Here is an 18,032-nt window from a genome sequence, read left to right on the forward strand (position 1 = left end):
AAAAAAATTATTTTTTTTACATATGCAAAAGTCGTGAAACACCTGTGGGGTATTAAGGTTCACTTTATCCCTTGTTACGTTCCTCAAGGAGTCTAGTTTCCAAAATGGTATGCCATGTCGTTTTTTTTTGCTGTCCTGGCACCATAGGGGCTTCCTAAATGCGACATGCCCCCCGAGCAAAATTTGCTCTCAAAAAGCCAAATATGACTCCTTCTCTTCTGAGCATTGTAGTTCGCCCGTAATGCACTTCAGGTCAACTTATGGGGTACCTCCATACTCAGAAGAGATGGGGTTACAAATTTTGGGGGGTATTTTCTGCTATTAACCCTTGCAAAAATGTGAAATTTGGGGGGAAACACACATTTTAGTGAAATTTTTATTTTATTTTTTACATATGCAAAAGTCATGAAACACCTGTGGGGTATTAAGGCTCACTTAATTCCTTTTTACGTTCCTCAAGGGGTCTAGTTTCCAAAATGGTATGCCATGTTTTTTTTATTTGCTGTTTTGGCACCATAGGGGCTTCCTAAATGCAACATGCCCCCAAAAAACCATTTCAGAAAAACGTACTCTCCAAAATCCCCTTGTCGCTCCTTCGCTTCTGAGCCCTCTACTGCGCCCGCCGAACAATTTACATAGACATATGAGGTATGTGCTTACTCGAGAGAAATTGGGCTACAAATTCAAGTATAAATTTTATCCTTTTACCCCTTGTAAAAATTCAAAAATTGGGTCTACAAGAACATGCAAGTGTAAAAAATGAAGATTTTGAATTTTCTCCTTCACTTTGCTGCTTTTACCGTGAAACACCTAAAGGGTTAAAACACTTACTGAATGTCATTTTGAATACTTTGGGGGGTGCAGTTTTTGTAATGGGGTCATTTATGGGGTATTTCTAATATGAAGACCCTTCAAATCCACTTCAAACCTGAACTGGTCCATGAAAAATAGCGAGTTTGAAAATTTTGTGAAAAATTGTAAAATTGCTGCTGAACTTTGAAGCCCTCTGGTGTCTTCCAAAAGTAAAAACATGTCAATTTTATGATTAAAATATAAAGTAGACATATTGTATATGTGAATCCAAAAAAAATAATATTTGGAATATCAATTTTCCTTACAAACAGAGAGCTTCAAAGTTAGAAAAATGCAAAATTTTCAATTTTTTCATCAAATTTTGGGATTTTTCACCAAGAAAGGATGCAAGTTACCACAAAAATTTACCACTATGTTAAAGTAGAATATGTCACGAAAAAACAATCTCGGAATCAGATTGATAAGTAAAAGCATTCCAGAGTTATTAATGTTTAAAGTGACAGTGGTCAGATGTGCAAAAAAGGGCTGCGTCCTAGAGGTGAAAATGGGCTGTGTCCTTAAGGGGTTAATAAATGTTGTCCACTGCAGTCAAAAATGAAGCACTGCATTACAGTCACTTTTTCCAAAGATGTCTATTTTGAAATTGCGCAAAAATTGCCAAAAATTCTGTCCAAAATTTTAGCCAATAAAATGTCAGTAAGGCAATGACAAATCTCCCCCTATTTCCTACAAAGTTTGTCAGGATATTTAAAAAAATGAAGTGTTGTGAGTTTTCCTGCATCATATTGAGTGGCATAACAACTACAGACTCAACAGATTCTGGAACATTCCTCTGAAACATTAGAAAGAAGTCACAAAGCATTCAGGCATTAATGCTTCCCGTTCAGTGCTTTATTTTTAATCAACCCCGCTCACAACAGGCTTAGGAAAAAATATCCATTTTACAATACCTTTCCAGTGGATTTATATTACTTTGACATGTTTAAAAATCCATTTGTCAAGAAATAAAAAAGGGCACACCAATGCAACTTCATTTTTTGTAACTTTTTACATCTGTACAGCAGAGTATAGCAAATTAGATCACAGCAACATCAGACCATATGACAACAAGCCACACATGTGCACAGAGAACACATTCTAAATTCATCAGTGAGTTTCTGTGCTACAGTATTGAGGGACAGATGACAAGTAGTGTGGAAACTGCAAAATTCCCTTTCTCTTTACAGCGTTCAGATACAAAAATATTACAGTGATCAGTTCTTGAGTCAATATATTTACAAAGGATTTGCACAGCTACAAAATAAATTACAATCAGGCTTGGCAGGCAGGGTGCTACATGAGTGGTACGTGTACAAAGACAATCATTCAGTTCCATATGTAACTCGTCTGGCACTCTCTTATGGTAACACTTCTTATATTTGCATACTTCATCTTTTATATAAAATATGCAACATGACTGTACTTCATCCTGAAGGACTCATCCAAAGGGAAATAAGATGACCAAAGAACAGTGTTTGGTGGCGCTTTCAGGGCTACCATTATGGACAACAGTAAGATGCTTAGAGCTACAAATATATGGCTTTTAAAAAAATCAGTCTTTTGCATGATTTTTTGATTTTTATATATTTAACCGTAGACCAAAAATGAGGGAAGGGGGAAACCATACCAAGCCTGAAATGGTGCAAGTAAACCGCATTAGAACTGTTAATAGCTCTCTATCCACTGTGCAAAGCCTCTCTCCACAAGAGTCCTGTTGATGGACAACACCTACAAGAGGGAAAAACAAAAATGAGAAACTGAACATCTGATATGCATGTATGCTCTTTATAACTCTATAGAACATTAAACAATGTAAACACAGATCACTGAATATAAGAACTCCAACCGTGCAAACATCCCTTAAAAGGGTACTTCTAATGGTGGTCCCAGCAGCAGAATAAGTGCTTACATTTCCCTGCTACTTTTCACCCTGTGAATTGCTCCAAGACTATCGTGATCTGAAGATGCATTTGTCGGAAGTCCCATGCAAGTCTAAAGGAAGTCTGGCAAATCCATCTCTAGATCGAGAGTCTCAGAGCAAGTCATGGGATCAGAAGAGCCCATAACATTTAAGCAAGTTCTGCCACAGGGACCTCAAAGGTACGCTTTACACAACCAGTGGCTGCACATTGACTGCCGATCAACAAGACCATCAGTTGTTTAACCCCTTAAGGACAGATTGTTTTTCCACTTTAGTTTTTTCCTTCTTACCTTTTAAAAATCATAACCCTTTCAATTTTGAACCTAAAAAAATCCATATGATGGCTTAATTTTTTGCGCCACCAATTCTACTTTGTAATGAAAGTCATTTTACCCAAAAATCTACAGCAAAACAAAACCAAAAAAAAAATAATTGTACGACAAAATTGAACAAAAAAATACAATTTTGCAACTTTTGGGGGCTTCTGTTTCTATGCAGTACATATTTAGGTAAAAATTACACCTCTTTATTCTGTAGGTCCATACGATTAAAATTATACCCTACTTATATAGGTTTTGGCTTTGTTTTAAAAATCCTAACTAAATGCACGAAAATTTACACATTTAAGATGGTCATCTTTTGACCCCTATAACTAATTTTTCTGCGTACTGGGCGGTATGTGGGCTCATTTTTTTGCGGTACAATTTTTGTATTGATTGGACTTTGATAGCTTTTTATTCATTTTTTCATTATATAAAATGACCAAAAATATGCTAATTTGGACTTAAGAATTTTTTGCATGTACTCCATTGACCGTGTGGTTTAATTAACTATATATTTTTATAGTTTGAACATTTACGCACTTGGTGATCTCACATGTTTATTTTTATTATGGTTACATATTTTTTATATTGAATTTGGGAAAAGGGGGGGGGGGGTGATTTAAACTTTTAATATGGAAGGGGTTCATGGGTGTTTTTTTTCCCCACTTTTTATTCACTTTTTTTTCACACTTGGTCCCCTTAGGGAGGACCACATTGATCTGTGTGCTCTGCGCACTCGATTGATAAAGCCTGGTCCTGCCAGGCTTTATCAATCCGAGAGCCGGGACCAGGAAGAAAGGAGAGGTAAGCCCTCAGTATTTACCGCTTCCTTTAGACAGTATATAAAAAAATAAAATAAAAATAAAACGAACACCACATTACCCTCCCCCCTTTTGTAGAGATGAGCGAAGTTACAGCAATTCAATTGGTCACAAACTTCTCGGCTCGGCAGTTGCTGACTTTAGCCTACATAAATTAGTTCAGCTTTCAGGTGCTCCAGTGGGCTGGAAAAGGAGGATACAGTCCTAGGAAGGAGGCTTAAGTCAGCAACCTCCGAACCGCGAGGTCCGTGACGAATCAAATTGCTGTAACTTTGCTCATCTCTAACCCCCCCCCATTCCTTAATAAAAGTTTAAAAAAGACCCCCCTTTTCCCTAATTCCATATAAAAAAATATATAAAAACTAAAAACAAACATATGTGGTATCGCCGCGTGCGTAAATGTCCGAACTATAAAAAAATATATATATAATGTTAAACTGCGCGGTCAATGGCGTATATATAAGTAGGGTATCATTTTAATCATATGGACCTACAGAATAAAAATAAGGTGTCATTTTTATAGAAAACTGCACTGCGTAGTAACGAAAGCTCCCAAAAGTTACAAAATATAGATTTTTTATGCTTACCGTAAAATCTCTCTCTGAGGATCCATTGGGGGGACACAGAACCGTGGGTATTAGTGCTGGGCGGTATACCGGTTCATACCGAAATTTTTGTCCTGCACGATATGAATTTTTTCCATACCGCAATAACGGGTGGGCCCCCTCCCCCTCGGAAATGAATGAATTATCAGCCCAGCGCTGCACTGTCCCCATCAGGGAACTAATCCTGTCACCCGCAAGCCCTGTCGTCCTCATCCTCCGGTTTGTTGCGGGCCGCCAGCGCTGGAACTCTGTACTGTACGCTGCATCCCTATGCCCGGGCTGCAAAAGATAAACAAAATAAACTCTCACCTCCCGTTGGTCCGGTACCGGCCTCACCTGCTCCCTGGGGACGGGAACGTCTGAGAGCCCTCAGCCCATCACCGGCCGCAGCGATGTTCCGCCTCAGCTGGTGATCGATTAAGTGCACTGTCATGTAAGAAGCCGGCTGCCCCTGCTGTTCTTGAGTGATGGGCCGGGAAAATAGGGATGTGGAGAAAGGCATCCTGATGTCCACCGACGAAAAACTCACCCTGGTCCATGGAGGCCACCACGGATCGGAGAGACTCCATTCGAAAGTGATGGAGACGCAAATGGCGATTGAGCAGCTTGAGGTCCTGAATGGGGTGGACAGAGCCCTCCTTCTTGGGAACAAAGGTTTGAGTAGAACCCTGAAAAACGTTCCCCTGGGGGAACTGGCACTATCACTCCCTGAGAGAGGAGTGTATGCATAGCCACTGCCAAAGAAGGGGAACGTGGAGGGGATGGAAGAGAGTTCCATCCGATAAACCCCCCCGAAATACCGTCCCTTACCCGGGAGTCCTGGACCTGAGCCAGTCAAATGTCCTGGAAGAGAGAAAGGCGACCTCCCACCAGAAAAGACGACGCTCCCCTTCAGGAAGAGGAAGGCTTACGGGTACCGGACTTGGCAGAAAAACTGCCAGTGCGGTTGTCTGACTTTTTCGAGACTTTCCGAGACTGAGGGTGCGCCTGCTTGGGAGGGCGGCCCGAAAGGAAGTCATTTTCCGACAGTGGTCGGGGCGATGAGGCTTCGGAGATAATTTCATCCAGCTGTTTCCCAAAGAGCCGGGAACCGGAGAAGGGTAACTCTGTAAGTGACCTCTTTGAAGCAGCATCAGCATCACACGCCTTGAGCCACATGGAGTGGAGAATGGCAATCAAGTTATCCGAAGCAAAAGCCGCGCAGCGAGCGGACTCTAAGACCGCTGAGCAAAGAAAGTCACTGGCTTGAGAGAGCTGATGAGCCATGTCCGCCAATTCCTCCATGGGAGCACCCGAAAGGATACCCTGGCGAAACTGGGAAGCCCAAACTGAAAACGCCTTGGCCACCCAAGCAGAAGCAAAGGTGGGAAGCTATGAGGACCCTGTCGCTTCAAAAGTGGATTTTGCCAAATTCTCCATCTTCTTGTCCGCAGGATCCTTAAGCAATGCTCCGTCTACAAGAGGCAGAGTAGTGAACTTGGACAGGCGGGAGACCAGAGGATCAACTGTAGGTGGCACAGTCCTTATCGAAACTAGGTCCTGAGGAAAGGGAAATAGAGCTTGAACCTTCTTTGTTCCCTGAAATCATCTTCCCGGGTGCTTCCAAACCACGTCCAACAAGGCGTCAAATTCCGCATGGGCACTGAAAGCCTTCGGAGTACGCCGAGAGCGGCAAAAGGAAACTTCCGGATCAGTTCTGGGATCCTCCAGCTGAAAAGTGTCCCTGATGGCTGACCCAAATCTGTCCACCATTTCGGACCTTGCTGAGTAGGCCTCATGATCCGAGGCAGAATCTGACTCATCATTCGCTACTTCCCCTGGGGAGTGGGAAACTGCGGAGCTATCCTTGGACTGAGGTGAGAGAGACCTAGAACGAGGGGACTGGGATCTAGCACGAGGATTTGGAGAACGGCCCCTGGAGAGGGGGCGCTGCCGGTCAGCCGGGGAAGAGGAGCGAGACCTGCGGGAAGAGAGACTACCCCGGATGTACTCTAGAGAAGAACCAGAGGCAATTACCTTAGAGCGCGGTGGAATAGGGAGGGGGTCAGGGGATACAAAGATTCCCTGGGCGAATCCCGCAGAGAGGACTGCTACAAGGCAGAAGCCACTGATTTGGAGACCCTAGCAAATTCAGAAATCGACTGGTTAAGGGAAGATACCCACTCTGGAGGAGGGACGGGCCCCACGCATTCCGACGGAAACACAGGAGATACCGAAACAGACGGCATGGTTAGTTTGGAGGAGCAGCCGGAGCAGGTAGATTCCGTAGAACCACCAGGAATTTTGGACTTACAGCCCACAAAGGCATAGTAGGTGACCAGGGCAGTCGCCTGTCTGGGGTTGGACATAGCTGGTAGCCTTATAGTCAGTAAAGAAAAAATGGGAGCAATCTCACCAGTTCTGTGTCCCGCTGCTGATGAAGAAGGCTGTATTAGCAGAGCTGAGGAGACCAGGAGCAGCTGCGTGAAGCACGGAGCAGAGAGATGAGGAAAGGAGTTAGCAGCCCATATAGCAGGCCGCCTCCTATTGGTTGAAGTTGACCCCCCAAGCGCGCGCACCGGGCTGATCGGTGCACCAGTGTCCCCTGGGTGCACGCGCCAGGAGACTATAGGCTACCCGCAGAAGTGGGAGGAGCTCCACCGCATGTGGGGAGAAGCTCCAGCCCCAGCCATGATAACGCTTAACTCCCGCGTGGCCGAATGAAGTGTCGGCGAAGGAAGATGCCAGAAGCGCGAGCAGGGCAGCGGCCGGCATCTGACAGAGGGATACGCCGGCCGGGATGTCGGCAGCATGAGCCGGCTGCGGTCGGCATCCTGAAGCAAAAGTAAAAACCGCCGGCCGCACGATCGCAGGAGGGGAAGGGGAGAACTGCCCGACAATCCCCGGCACTGAGAAAAAGATAAGGTACTTCTTTATAAAAAAAAAGGAGAGAAGTCCCCATCCCCCAGGGAGACCCCCGAGATCAGGGGGCTCCATAGGAATAGTGGTAGTATAGTAGGAAAAAGAAGGGGGATAGGGATATACTTACCCTATACCCGCCATACTCTCCTAAAGAGGTCTTCAGCCAGCCATTTAGTTACCTGCATCACGTCATGCTGCAACAGACAGGACGAGCAGGGAAAATAGGGGGACCTAGACCCAAGGTGCGACCCCAAGGTGCTGGCTGTTGGCGGGAAGGGGTTAATGGTGCATTTTGTTTTCTATTTTCCAGTGCCCCTTAGCCGCATATGGGGGAACAGGGAACATGCTCCTGAACCCCCACCTGAAGACAGAAAAGAAAAGCAATAAAAGAACCTAACACAGGCCTTTAAAACAAAAAAGAAGACCAGGTCTGGAGAGCTCCAGACCTGTGTCTTGCCTCCTATGACACCAAGCTAAACCTGATTAGCTCAGGGTCTGTAGGCGAGGTATATCCTGCCAGGAGGGGCTGACTTTTTTGTATGCCTAGTGTCAGCGCCTCCTAGTGGCAAGAGCATATACCCACTGTTTTGTGTCCCCCCCCCCCAATGGTTTCAGACCGATAAATGCCATTTTTTTTTCTTTGAATTTTAAAAATTGATGTCATTACAAAGTAAAATTGGTGGTGCAAAAAACAAGCCCTCATGAGTTTGTAGGTGGAAAATTGAAAGCGTTATTTTATAAGGTGAGGGGGAAAAACTAAAGTGCAAAAATGAAAAATCCTGTGGTCCTTAAGGGGGTTAAGGCCGTTCCTACACCTAGCAGTAAAATTCTACAGCTACTACAGTTGGCACCTGGAGTTTTAACAGCGGAAAGTCCAGGTGGTGGCTGCAATTCTCTGGGAATCTTGAGCACCAGTGGCTAACCGCTAATTGCAGCCAGCATCTTTACTTTCTACTGCTTAGGCTGTGCTCACACATTTTTTTGTGTGAGAAAATGCAGCAAAAGTGAAACTATTGTACAGCTATTTGCACAATCACAGTAAAATAGCAAAATTTTTGCTACAATTTCACCCAACTCAAAATATTGCGTGAACACAGCCTCACAGGGAGCCTGTATTATGCTATCTAAATGAGGAGTCACTGGGTTGTGTCTGGAGAAATCTGCCTGCCCTGCTGGTCTTGATTGATCTCTATTCCAAACAGGGAGAGCTCAATCAAGGCTGGTGGGGCAGGGAGAAGCCTCTGAGGACTCCAATGACTTATGGTTCAGGCAGCATGAAAGTGATGGCAGGTTTCCTTTAAGCTTGCTAGCCTTATAACGAGGATAAAGTTTAAAAGAGAGGCTACTGCTGCTAACAGAATATAGTAAGCATCATATTATAATATAGCAAGCACCGTCCCAAATGAGGTCACCTTATCGCGGTGGGACGGTCCAAGCTATTTGGCCGCCAAATTGCAAGCTAAGTACCTCACTACTTCATAATTTTATATTTCCATTTATTACACCATAGTTGTATAGTTTTTCCTGTTGTATCTATATACTCCTGTTTTATCTATCTCTTTGTGCTAGCAGTGTGCTGCTGTATTCTTCTGTTGAGATAATATATATTAGTGGGGGTACACTTTCCTCAAGTCTGGGCTTCAAGGTACTCATATATATCTCTTTTTCAATAGCAAGATTGCTATTGAAAAAGAGGTAGATCAGTACCTCAAAACACGTCTAGCCTCTATCACCTGTACCCCAGTATTGGCAAACCAGACAATCTTTACCATCATTCACCGGATCGCATGAAATTTACAGGAGCACACTTCCGGGGTTGTACGCATCCCGCAAGCCAGCGTACGTCTCCCCGTCAAAAAATTTTTCCGGCAACCAGGGTCCATGACATTGCTGGTAAGAGGCACAGTGTGCCAAATCCCCCAAACTTTCCCTGCACCGCCGGGGTAGAGTGGTCCACATTTGAGGGGCCTCCAGTGCTGCAGAACGCAGCCTAATGCACCCACAGGATTACAATTAAGAGAAAATGAAGGAGACCGGATCCAGCTCAATGCAGGTAAAATCAGGTTTAATCCATAGGACAAGGAAGGAACAAGTAACGCGTTTGACTAAGAGCGCCTATAGCGTTTGATTTTACCTGCATTGAGCTGGATCCGATCTCCTTCATTTTCCTGCTATTGGCTGGTGCCGTCCAGCACCTGGATCCGTGCTCTACTGTCCGGGGCGGGGTGAGCTGGCTTTCACCTTGTTTGTCCTACAATTAAGAGACTATCTATATCCCACTCACCAATCTCTATCCCTGTGTCACCAGGGTAGAGTGGGATACACACAAGGAAACCCCAGCACTGCAGAGCACAAGGATTTTAACCCCTTATCAACACGCTGCCACATGCAGCATCCTGACCAGATACGAGCAATACAGAGACATCCCTACTCAGACTATAAGATATTTGTAAACAACAATATAAGGCACGATCTCCATGCATACATCTATAAGCGCTACAGACTATTTTCCACACTGGGATACCAGCACTTTTTTACCGTGTATAATATAAGTCAATTTTATTTTATTGTATGAATATTTTATACATTCACTACCTTGCTTATCGTGGCGAGTCCGATGTAAGGGCCCTACAAAGAACACCACAAGCACTATCTTTGTAATAATAAATTGTTTTAAATTAATTCACTGGATCTACATAATTTTTTACATATATTTTATATACACCCATTTATTGGTGACTGACAAGCCCTTGAGGAAAGTGTACCCCCACTTTATACATTGCTCACCGGTTGTATGGGATACACAACCTTTATCCCATTAGTACTCATCTGGCAGTAACACTACTACTGTCGGGTTGCAGCTACCTATACACACTTTTGGCTATATATATTTTATTATTATTATTTTATTTTTATTTTTTTTTTACACTTAATTTCAGATTTTATTTTGCTTTGCCTTTCTCTATGCTTTGATACTATACTATGCAGCAAGGGATTGGCTGCTAGTGACCGTTACAGCCATCGCTATTGGCTGGGGAAACACCTATATTGACAGCCAATTAAAAGTTTTGAAATATCTCAAGACAATTTAAAAAAAAAGCTTTTTTTATGACAAGGAAACTTTAAAAGTGGTATATTAACAGAAATTTGTTTATCTGGAGTAATATTGCAGATGTATCCATATTTTATTCAGAGCTTAATAGAAAAGTACAGTACAACACAAGTGTAGACTATTAGTTTAGACTTGCTGATAAGAGTGTTTCATTAAGGAAGAAGAGAAGTAATGATACAAATCCAAAATCACCAACCAAGATGAGAGAAGATAGAAGGGTGGGGAAAGAGGGGAATCCCAATGGTTTTCATTTTTTAAAGAATACTAAACTTTCAGGAGCATGCAAGAAATTGTGCAGTTAATTTTAAAATCCCACCTCATCTGCCATCATACTCCATAACTGCACAAGTGGAAGTCCTGTTGCAGCATCATAATTTGTAACCTACAAAAAAAATAAAAAGTCATGATTTAGAAAAGTTGATAGACTGTAAAGGCACATTTAACAGCAGTAATATTAGACAATTAGCAAGTTCCCAAAATTTTGTACTGTTTGACATTATTTCTCCTGTTTACATGTTTGTGAGTTAGGGTAGGGTCACATGGAACGGATCCACAGCCACACATGGACTTGCAAGTCACCTCGCGCATGTGCAGTGTACTCAGACTCTGCGATGTCCGAGTACACTGCGAGTATGCACGGTGACTTGCAGGCCCGTGTGGTTGCTCGGAGTGGCAATCGAAACAGCTAGAGGCACAATAGATGCGCAGAGTAAGATACGCAGCGGATCTGTTCCATGAGACCCTACCCTTAAACTGGAAAAAAGGAGCATAAGTTTAGCATTTTATGTAGCCAGATCTGATACTGTTCTAGACTGCCACAAGGTATAAACCGAAAAGCTTTCTGTGTTACAGAAAATAAACCATGCTTCTAGTAAGAATAAAAATTCCCTTGATGAAAACAACGGGGAAGAACTTTCATACTGATTTCTGAATCTATCCTGAAGGGAATCTGTAAGGTCCGTATGAGGTTGCAGGTCACATGATAAAAATAACCACACCTCTTACTTCTGATGGCAGAAAGTAAAGTTATAAAATTGTTTTTCTTTGGAGCTGAAGTGCCAGAGACAGCAAGGAGTGGCAGCATGCACATCTCTTCCCTCCCTGTACAAATGCTCTGCTTCCAGGACAGGACCTGTACCTCAGTAAGTTAAAGCAGAGAAGGAGAGAGAAAGGGAGGTGGTGTGACCAGGCACACCAGAACAAAAGCAGTTTCAGCTCCCTGTGAACTGTCTGCAGTCCTATAACTTATGGAGCTGAGATGTACTTTGTTATCAGCCACACTGCAACTTCCCCCTCACTCTCCATAGCAGAACTGTTCCCACTCAGTATGCAAATTAATCTGTTGGGATGAGTGCAGAGCAAACACGACCCTTCTGCACATCAGGTACTGGATCTATGTCACACTGTAAGGCTGAGACCCAAAGTGCTGAAAAGGGACGCATTAGTGGTGGCTAGATAGGATTTTTCTGCAAAATGCAACAGATTTCTTAATAGATGATATTTACAAACTTTTGATATAAACTTTGGCTACGAAGCAACATAGAGAAAGTTTACACAATGACATTGCCCATTTAAGAATGGCACACACATTACCAATTTTCCAAGGATATGCAAACGTTTGAGCAATGTTCCATCCCTAACTGCCCCTTTTTATGCTCTCCGGATGGTGCTCCCAGATTATGGTTTTTACACAGATGAGTATGTGAAATATGCATCACTCAGCATCCTACCTATCAATACACTAAACACCGTAAACTAGAGCAGGTGCAGTGGAGGAGGTCAAGTACAAAAGAAAAAACAGCAGTGTGAACAAAGTCTTGTGGTTACCATTTATAAATAAAGTAAACAATTACCTGTGCAAGCAAGGCTGTGCCCCTTGTCATTTCATTTGCGGTAGCATCTGCTTCTGCTGAAAAGTGATCCTCTTCTAAGAGCACAGAAGAAATCAGTCAAATTTTAAATAATATTTAGCTATATCAAACAAATCAAGTGATATGCAACAGCAAGTGCACTTCAGAACTGACATTGTGGGTATAGCAGTTAAACAATGGGGTTCATCAGGGATTAGTTGTGGTTTTCATTATTTAAGCAGAGTCTAAATCAGTTAAGCATAATCCTGCTCAGGCAAATGCTCCAGAAAAAAAAAAAAAATAACCTATGGTTACCTTCCTTGCTCCCCTGCTGATCCGCCCCCTGACTGGTGGCACATTTGTCAGGGGTCCAATAAGCACCCGTGACAATTAAGAGGTGCCAATTTGTTACTGTGGCAGTCTTTGAGGGCCTCTGTGCCTACCATAGGGAGACCTTATACATACAGGCTGTATCAGTAGATTACAGATTTAACTGTTTACTGCAATACAATAGTTATTTTCTGTTAAATAACTGTGCTAAAACTGGGGCTTTATAAAGTATAAATTAAAGTGTGACCATGGACTAAAGGGATTGTGCAGCTAAGAGAAGCTGATGCATGCTGGACAGGACAGTTTCTAAGGCAACCGTCTGACACCCAACAAGTAGTGTGCATGTGTTGCATTAGACTAGGACAAGTAACCTATAAAGTCCAAAGTATATGGCTCAATAGTAAAATAAAGTAGGGAGGGGTTACTGAGACCAGAAAAACAATATATACACACACACACACATATATATATATATATATATATATATATATATATATATATATATATATACACATATACACACACACACACACACCAAAATAAATAGTAGAGCATTGTATAAAAATATGTGAGCAAAAATTACAAAAACACATTTAAAGATTATAATAGTAGAATTAAAATAGTAGACTGAATAAAAAAAAAATATATATAAAATTTATATAATGTATTTGTATCAGTTTATAAAAAATTAATCTCTAGATAGAAAATTCTGCATATATAATAGTTATTATGTAGCAGGGTGCAAAAGGGGGATGAGGTTCCTGGTGTATTGCACGTGTGAGTTAAATAAATGGGCGTATGTCTGACAGCAATAAATCGGCATACGCCCTCACCCATTTATTTAACTACCAAGGCTCACACATGCAATACACCAGGGACCTCATCCCCCTTTTGCACCCTGCTACATAATAACTATTATATATGCAGAATTTTCTAGAGATTAATTTATATATATATATATATATATATATATATATATATATATATATATATATATGTATGTGTGTGTATGTATTTTTATTCCGCCTACTATGTACTTTTTAAATGTTATGTTTTTGTAATTTTTAATAAAATCTAATTTTTATACAGTTTTCTACTATTTATTTCGGTGTTGGGGTAACTAAGTGTTACGCCTTTGGCGTCCATAGGTGTGTAGCATGAGCTCTCAATGATGTCCGATTGATGGGAAAAGACCAGGTCTGAACAATTCCATTAAAGGTATTGTCCAGTAAAAACTATGTTATCCACCTATCTCCGGTGCTCCCATAGAAATAGAGTGCGTGCCGTCTAACGCACTCAGACAACCCACGATCAGCTACTATGCTATTCTGTGAATAGGGGGATAAGCGTTTATACTGGACAACCCTTTGATTTAATTATTTTTTATTGTAATTATATTGTTATTAACAATACACAAAGCATAATATATAATACAAACAATTAATTAATTAACTTTACCCTTACTGCTAAAGAATAACACCCATCTCCGAATATTTATATAGGGGGACTAATCTTACCCAAATTCATTCAACACTTCATTCATACACAAATCTACAAATCTTCCTTATTTCGTGGACCTTAACGTCTGTAGTACCGTATTTTATTCTACTCCATGGCCGTACTTTTTAATCTCTTTTTACTCTCTTTATGGTATTTCCCCTCTATGTTGCTTCCATAAACTCCATGAGGATTCATATTTCTCACTCTGAGTTACTTTGTGCTATCAAGCCCTCCAACTTACAATTCCTATGTACCATATTGCCTAGTTCTGTAATATCTGGGATTGTATCCGTTTTCCATTTCCTAGCAACTTGATTGCGTGCCACAAATAAAATGTGATGTTATTGTTAATTCGGATAATGGTAAATTGTTTGTGGTAAGTGAAAGTAACGCTACCTGTGGCCCGCAATTGATGGTATAATTGAATATTTTACTAATCAGGCTTCTTATTTGATTCCAGAATTTTTGAATTAAAGGACACTCCCACCATATATGAATTAATGACCCTATTTCCACTTTACATCTCCAACAATACTTAGACATTTTAAAGGAAATACGATTCAGTTGTGTCGGAGCCCAATGCCATCTATATAATAACTTCCTAGAGATATCCAAGTGATTAACACAATGTGAGGTTCTAAATGGTAAACTAAACACAAATGCCCATTCATCTTGGGAAGAAGACTTGGGTCAATCCATTTTAGTTTTAAAAGCTAGGGACAGGGATCTCTAGGCATAAATACTTATATGTCCGAGAGATACCTTTATCAACACGTTCAGGGTTTTGAAAGTAAATTTTGTATGATTTATTTCTTCCCTGCTCCATTCCAAAGTAGTAAGACGACGTCTTCACTGTAGATACTTAAGTCTCTTGTTGACATATTAAATCTAGAGCATATTTCACCAAAGGGCATCAAAGTCCCCTGTTTCTCTATATCTGAAATTGTTTCTATATCTCTATCCTTCCATTCCCCAAGCCTCAAATTGGGGATAAGGTATTCTAGGACAGTTATTGGTATGGTGGAGTGTCTTATAAAATGTATTATGCCTTTACTAACTAGGCTCTTCCATACTTTTATAGATGCTAGAACTGTAGGAGAACTGGTATTTATCAAGAGCTTAGCCGTTGCTACAGACCATAGTATGACGTTAGTCGAGGCTTTTAACTGACTTGCTTCTGAAAGTACCCAAGTTTTATCTAATTTATCATGCCACCAAAATTTTATTTGAATACAATTGCATAATATGTTTCAAAATTCGGACATCCCAGTCCCCCTTCTGCCTTTGCCACATATAGCGTACTCGCTCTTACTCTATGTTTGCCCCCTTTCCATATGTACTTCAACACCATAGTTTGTAATTCTTTTATTCTATGCGATGGGTAACAATCGGTAAGTTCTGGAAAAGGTATATTACTTTGGGCAATATAAACATTTTTATTACCTCTATTCGACCTATCCATGACGTGGGCAGTTTCGAATATATCTCTAAAGTCTGTTTTGCGTATAATATTAGTGGGTCCAGGTTAATAAGAGATAGGGACTTTAAATCTGCAGTTAATTTTATCCCCAAATAAGTGATAGTCTCGTTAGTCCAACTTATGTTCTATAAATTTCTTAAATGTTGTTCTATTTCTGACTTCATAGCAATTGGTAGGATTGTTGATTTACTAAAGTTAACCTTATAATTGCTAACTTCTGAGTAGGCTTGAATAATATTTATCACTGCAGGCAGAGAATTTTGTACTTCTGTCAATGCAATCAGCACATCATTATAAGCCTATACTATGCTCTACAGATGCTGTTCAAACCCCCGAAATTAAAGGTGAAGTGCGGATCAGTTCTGCTAAAGGCTCTATAATGATAGTAAATAACAAGGGTGATATAGGACAGCCTTGGCGGGTACCATTATATATAGATTTTTTTTTTTTTTTTTAAATTGCCCCTCCCACACTCTCGCAGATTGCTCTGAATACATCGCCATTACTGAACTAATAAAATTTTGTGGGAGTCCATATTTGCCCAGAACCTGTCTCAAAAAAGCCCAGTTGACCCGGTCGAATGCCTTCTCCGCATCTATAGATAGCAACAGAGAAGGCATCCGACCGAGCCCCGCCTGAGCAATCACATTTACAAATTTCCTAGTTCCCTCAAACATTTGGCGCCCCGCCACAAACCCCACTTGATCAGGATGTATTATAAAAGGCAGGATCTGAGCCAATCTTAATGCTAAAACCTTGGCATATATCTTAAGATCCGTGTTTAGTAACGAAATTGGTCTATAATTTGCTACATTTGTTGGCGCTTTATTTGGTTTAGGTATAGTAATTACTACCGCTTCTAACATTTCTGCTGGTATAATTCCTGTTTGAAATGTTTTAAATAATTTTGTAAGGTGTGATACAATGTGTTCAGAATGTAATTTATAAAAATCATTAATCCATCCGGACCTGGAGCCTTGCGACTTTTAAGGCTTTCAATAACCTTAATTATTTCCCTCTCCAAAGCCAGGGTTTGTTCTAATGATAATTTAGGTGATGAAAATGAAGACAAAAATGATTTAATTGTATCTGATGTAGGAGGACGTGAACTCAGATCATTTGAAATATTGTATAGGTTAAAGTTAAAAGTTGAAAAAGCATCTGCAATAGCTTGGGGATTCAATATTTTAGCTCCATCAGGTTTTTCTAAATAAGTAATTTTAGATTTACTCTCTAATTTTTAATTGACGCACTAAATAAGCGCCTCATTTATTTCATTGACCATAATATTGTAACTTAAGTCGTTCCACAGTTGATTGATATTTCTATAAATCTAGCATACGTAACTCTTGGCCCACAGTTGACAATTGGTTAAGCAGGTCGGATGAGGGGCGTTCTGATTTTGTCTATGTAATTCGGCTATTTTCTTCCCGTATTTTTATTCTCTTTGCTTGAGTCTGTCTATTATTATGTACTATTTGATTGATTATATGTCCTCTTATATTTGCCTTAAAAGGCACACCACAAAGTTGTGTATGACTGTACTGAGCCCTCATTATACATAAATTAATTTATTTCTTCAGCTAATTTATCCTTAAATACTGGGTTTAGAATTATATATGGGGGGGCTCTCCATATAGCCGGTTTATTACCTAAAGAGGGGTCCCTGATGGGGATGATTTTTCGCTATTAATGAACAAAAAAACGTAGTCTGTTTTTTATTTGGAGCGTAAACCCCAATAATAAGATATGTTTGATTATTTATCTTACAATTCAAACTAACATATGTGCCATTTCCTTTCTATAGGTGGTGTCCCTGGAAGCTCCCAAGCTTGGCATAAGCATAGAAGATCTTTAGGAGTCTCTGCCACATATTTAGTTCCTTTGTGAGATAATAGAACTAACAGCAAATCCCCATCTATATTGGATTGCATTTTCTCTGAGAATTTTAGTCCCTTCAGAAAACTCTTTTCTACACATCAGGGTCACTATTGTGTCTCGCGCAGCGGCAGAAGGTAGCTTCGGGGGTTTGGGAAGACGATGTGCCCGATCAATGCATAGATCCAAATCTGTTGCAGCTTGCCGCTGCCACACAGTTGCTGGCGTCTTTATTCTTTCCTCGCCTTCCGGAGCGCACCACCCAGTCTGCGACGCCCTCCAGGCTCCATCCCGTTCGGGGGCCACTTCACGTCTCCAGTACTCCTCCGAAAGGGGACCGCTTCTCTTGAGTGTCTAACGCAGCTTCCGCGTACGACACTGTCCCCGTCTAACGTCAGTACTGCACCGTGCGCTTTGCTCCGGCCTCCCCATGTCACAGGAACCGGCTCCAGACAGCGA

The 18,032-nt window shown here is 41.2% G+C and overlaps 1 protein-coding gene across 2 annotated transcripts in view; it reads right to left on the minus strand.

The window, feature by feature from the left end:
• Positions 1 to 1,682: 1,682 nt before the first annotated feature.
• The window catches only part of AKAP1 (A-kinase anchoring protein 1), an 82,414-nt gene continuing 66,064 nt past the window's right edge, over positions 1,683 to 18,032 (minus strand). For both annotated transcript variants that reach the window (XM_056556346.1, XM_056556347.1), the window contains exons 9-11: positions 12,389 to 12,462; positions 10,852 to 10,917; positions 1,683 to 2,580 (exon numbers count right to left, since the gene is read on the minus strand). In XM_056556346.1, the coding sequence (XP_056412321.1) occupies positions 2,518 to 2,580; positions 10,852 to 10,917; positions 12,389 to 12,462 (203 nt within the window). In that variant the 3' untranslated portion in view covers positions 1,683 to 2,517. The remainder of the gene's footprint in view (positions 2,581 to 10,851; positions 10,918 to 12,388; positions 12,463 to 18,032) is intronic.

The sequence above is a fragment of the Hyla sarda genome, chromosome 2, assembly GCF_029499605.1.
Source record: "Hyla sarda isolate aHylSar1 chromosome 2, aHylSar1.hap1, whole genome shotgun sequence".
NCBI lineage: Eukaryota > Metazoa > Chordata > Amphibia > Anura > Hylidae > Hyla > Hyla sarda.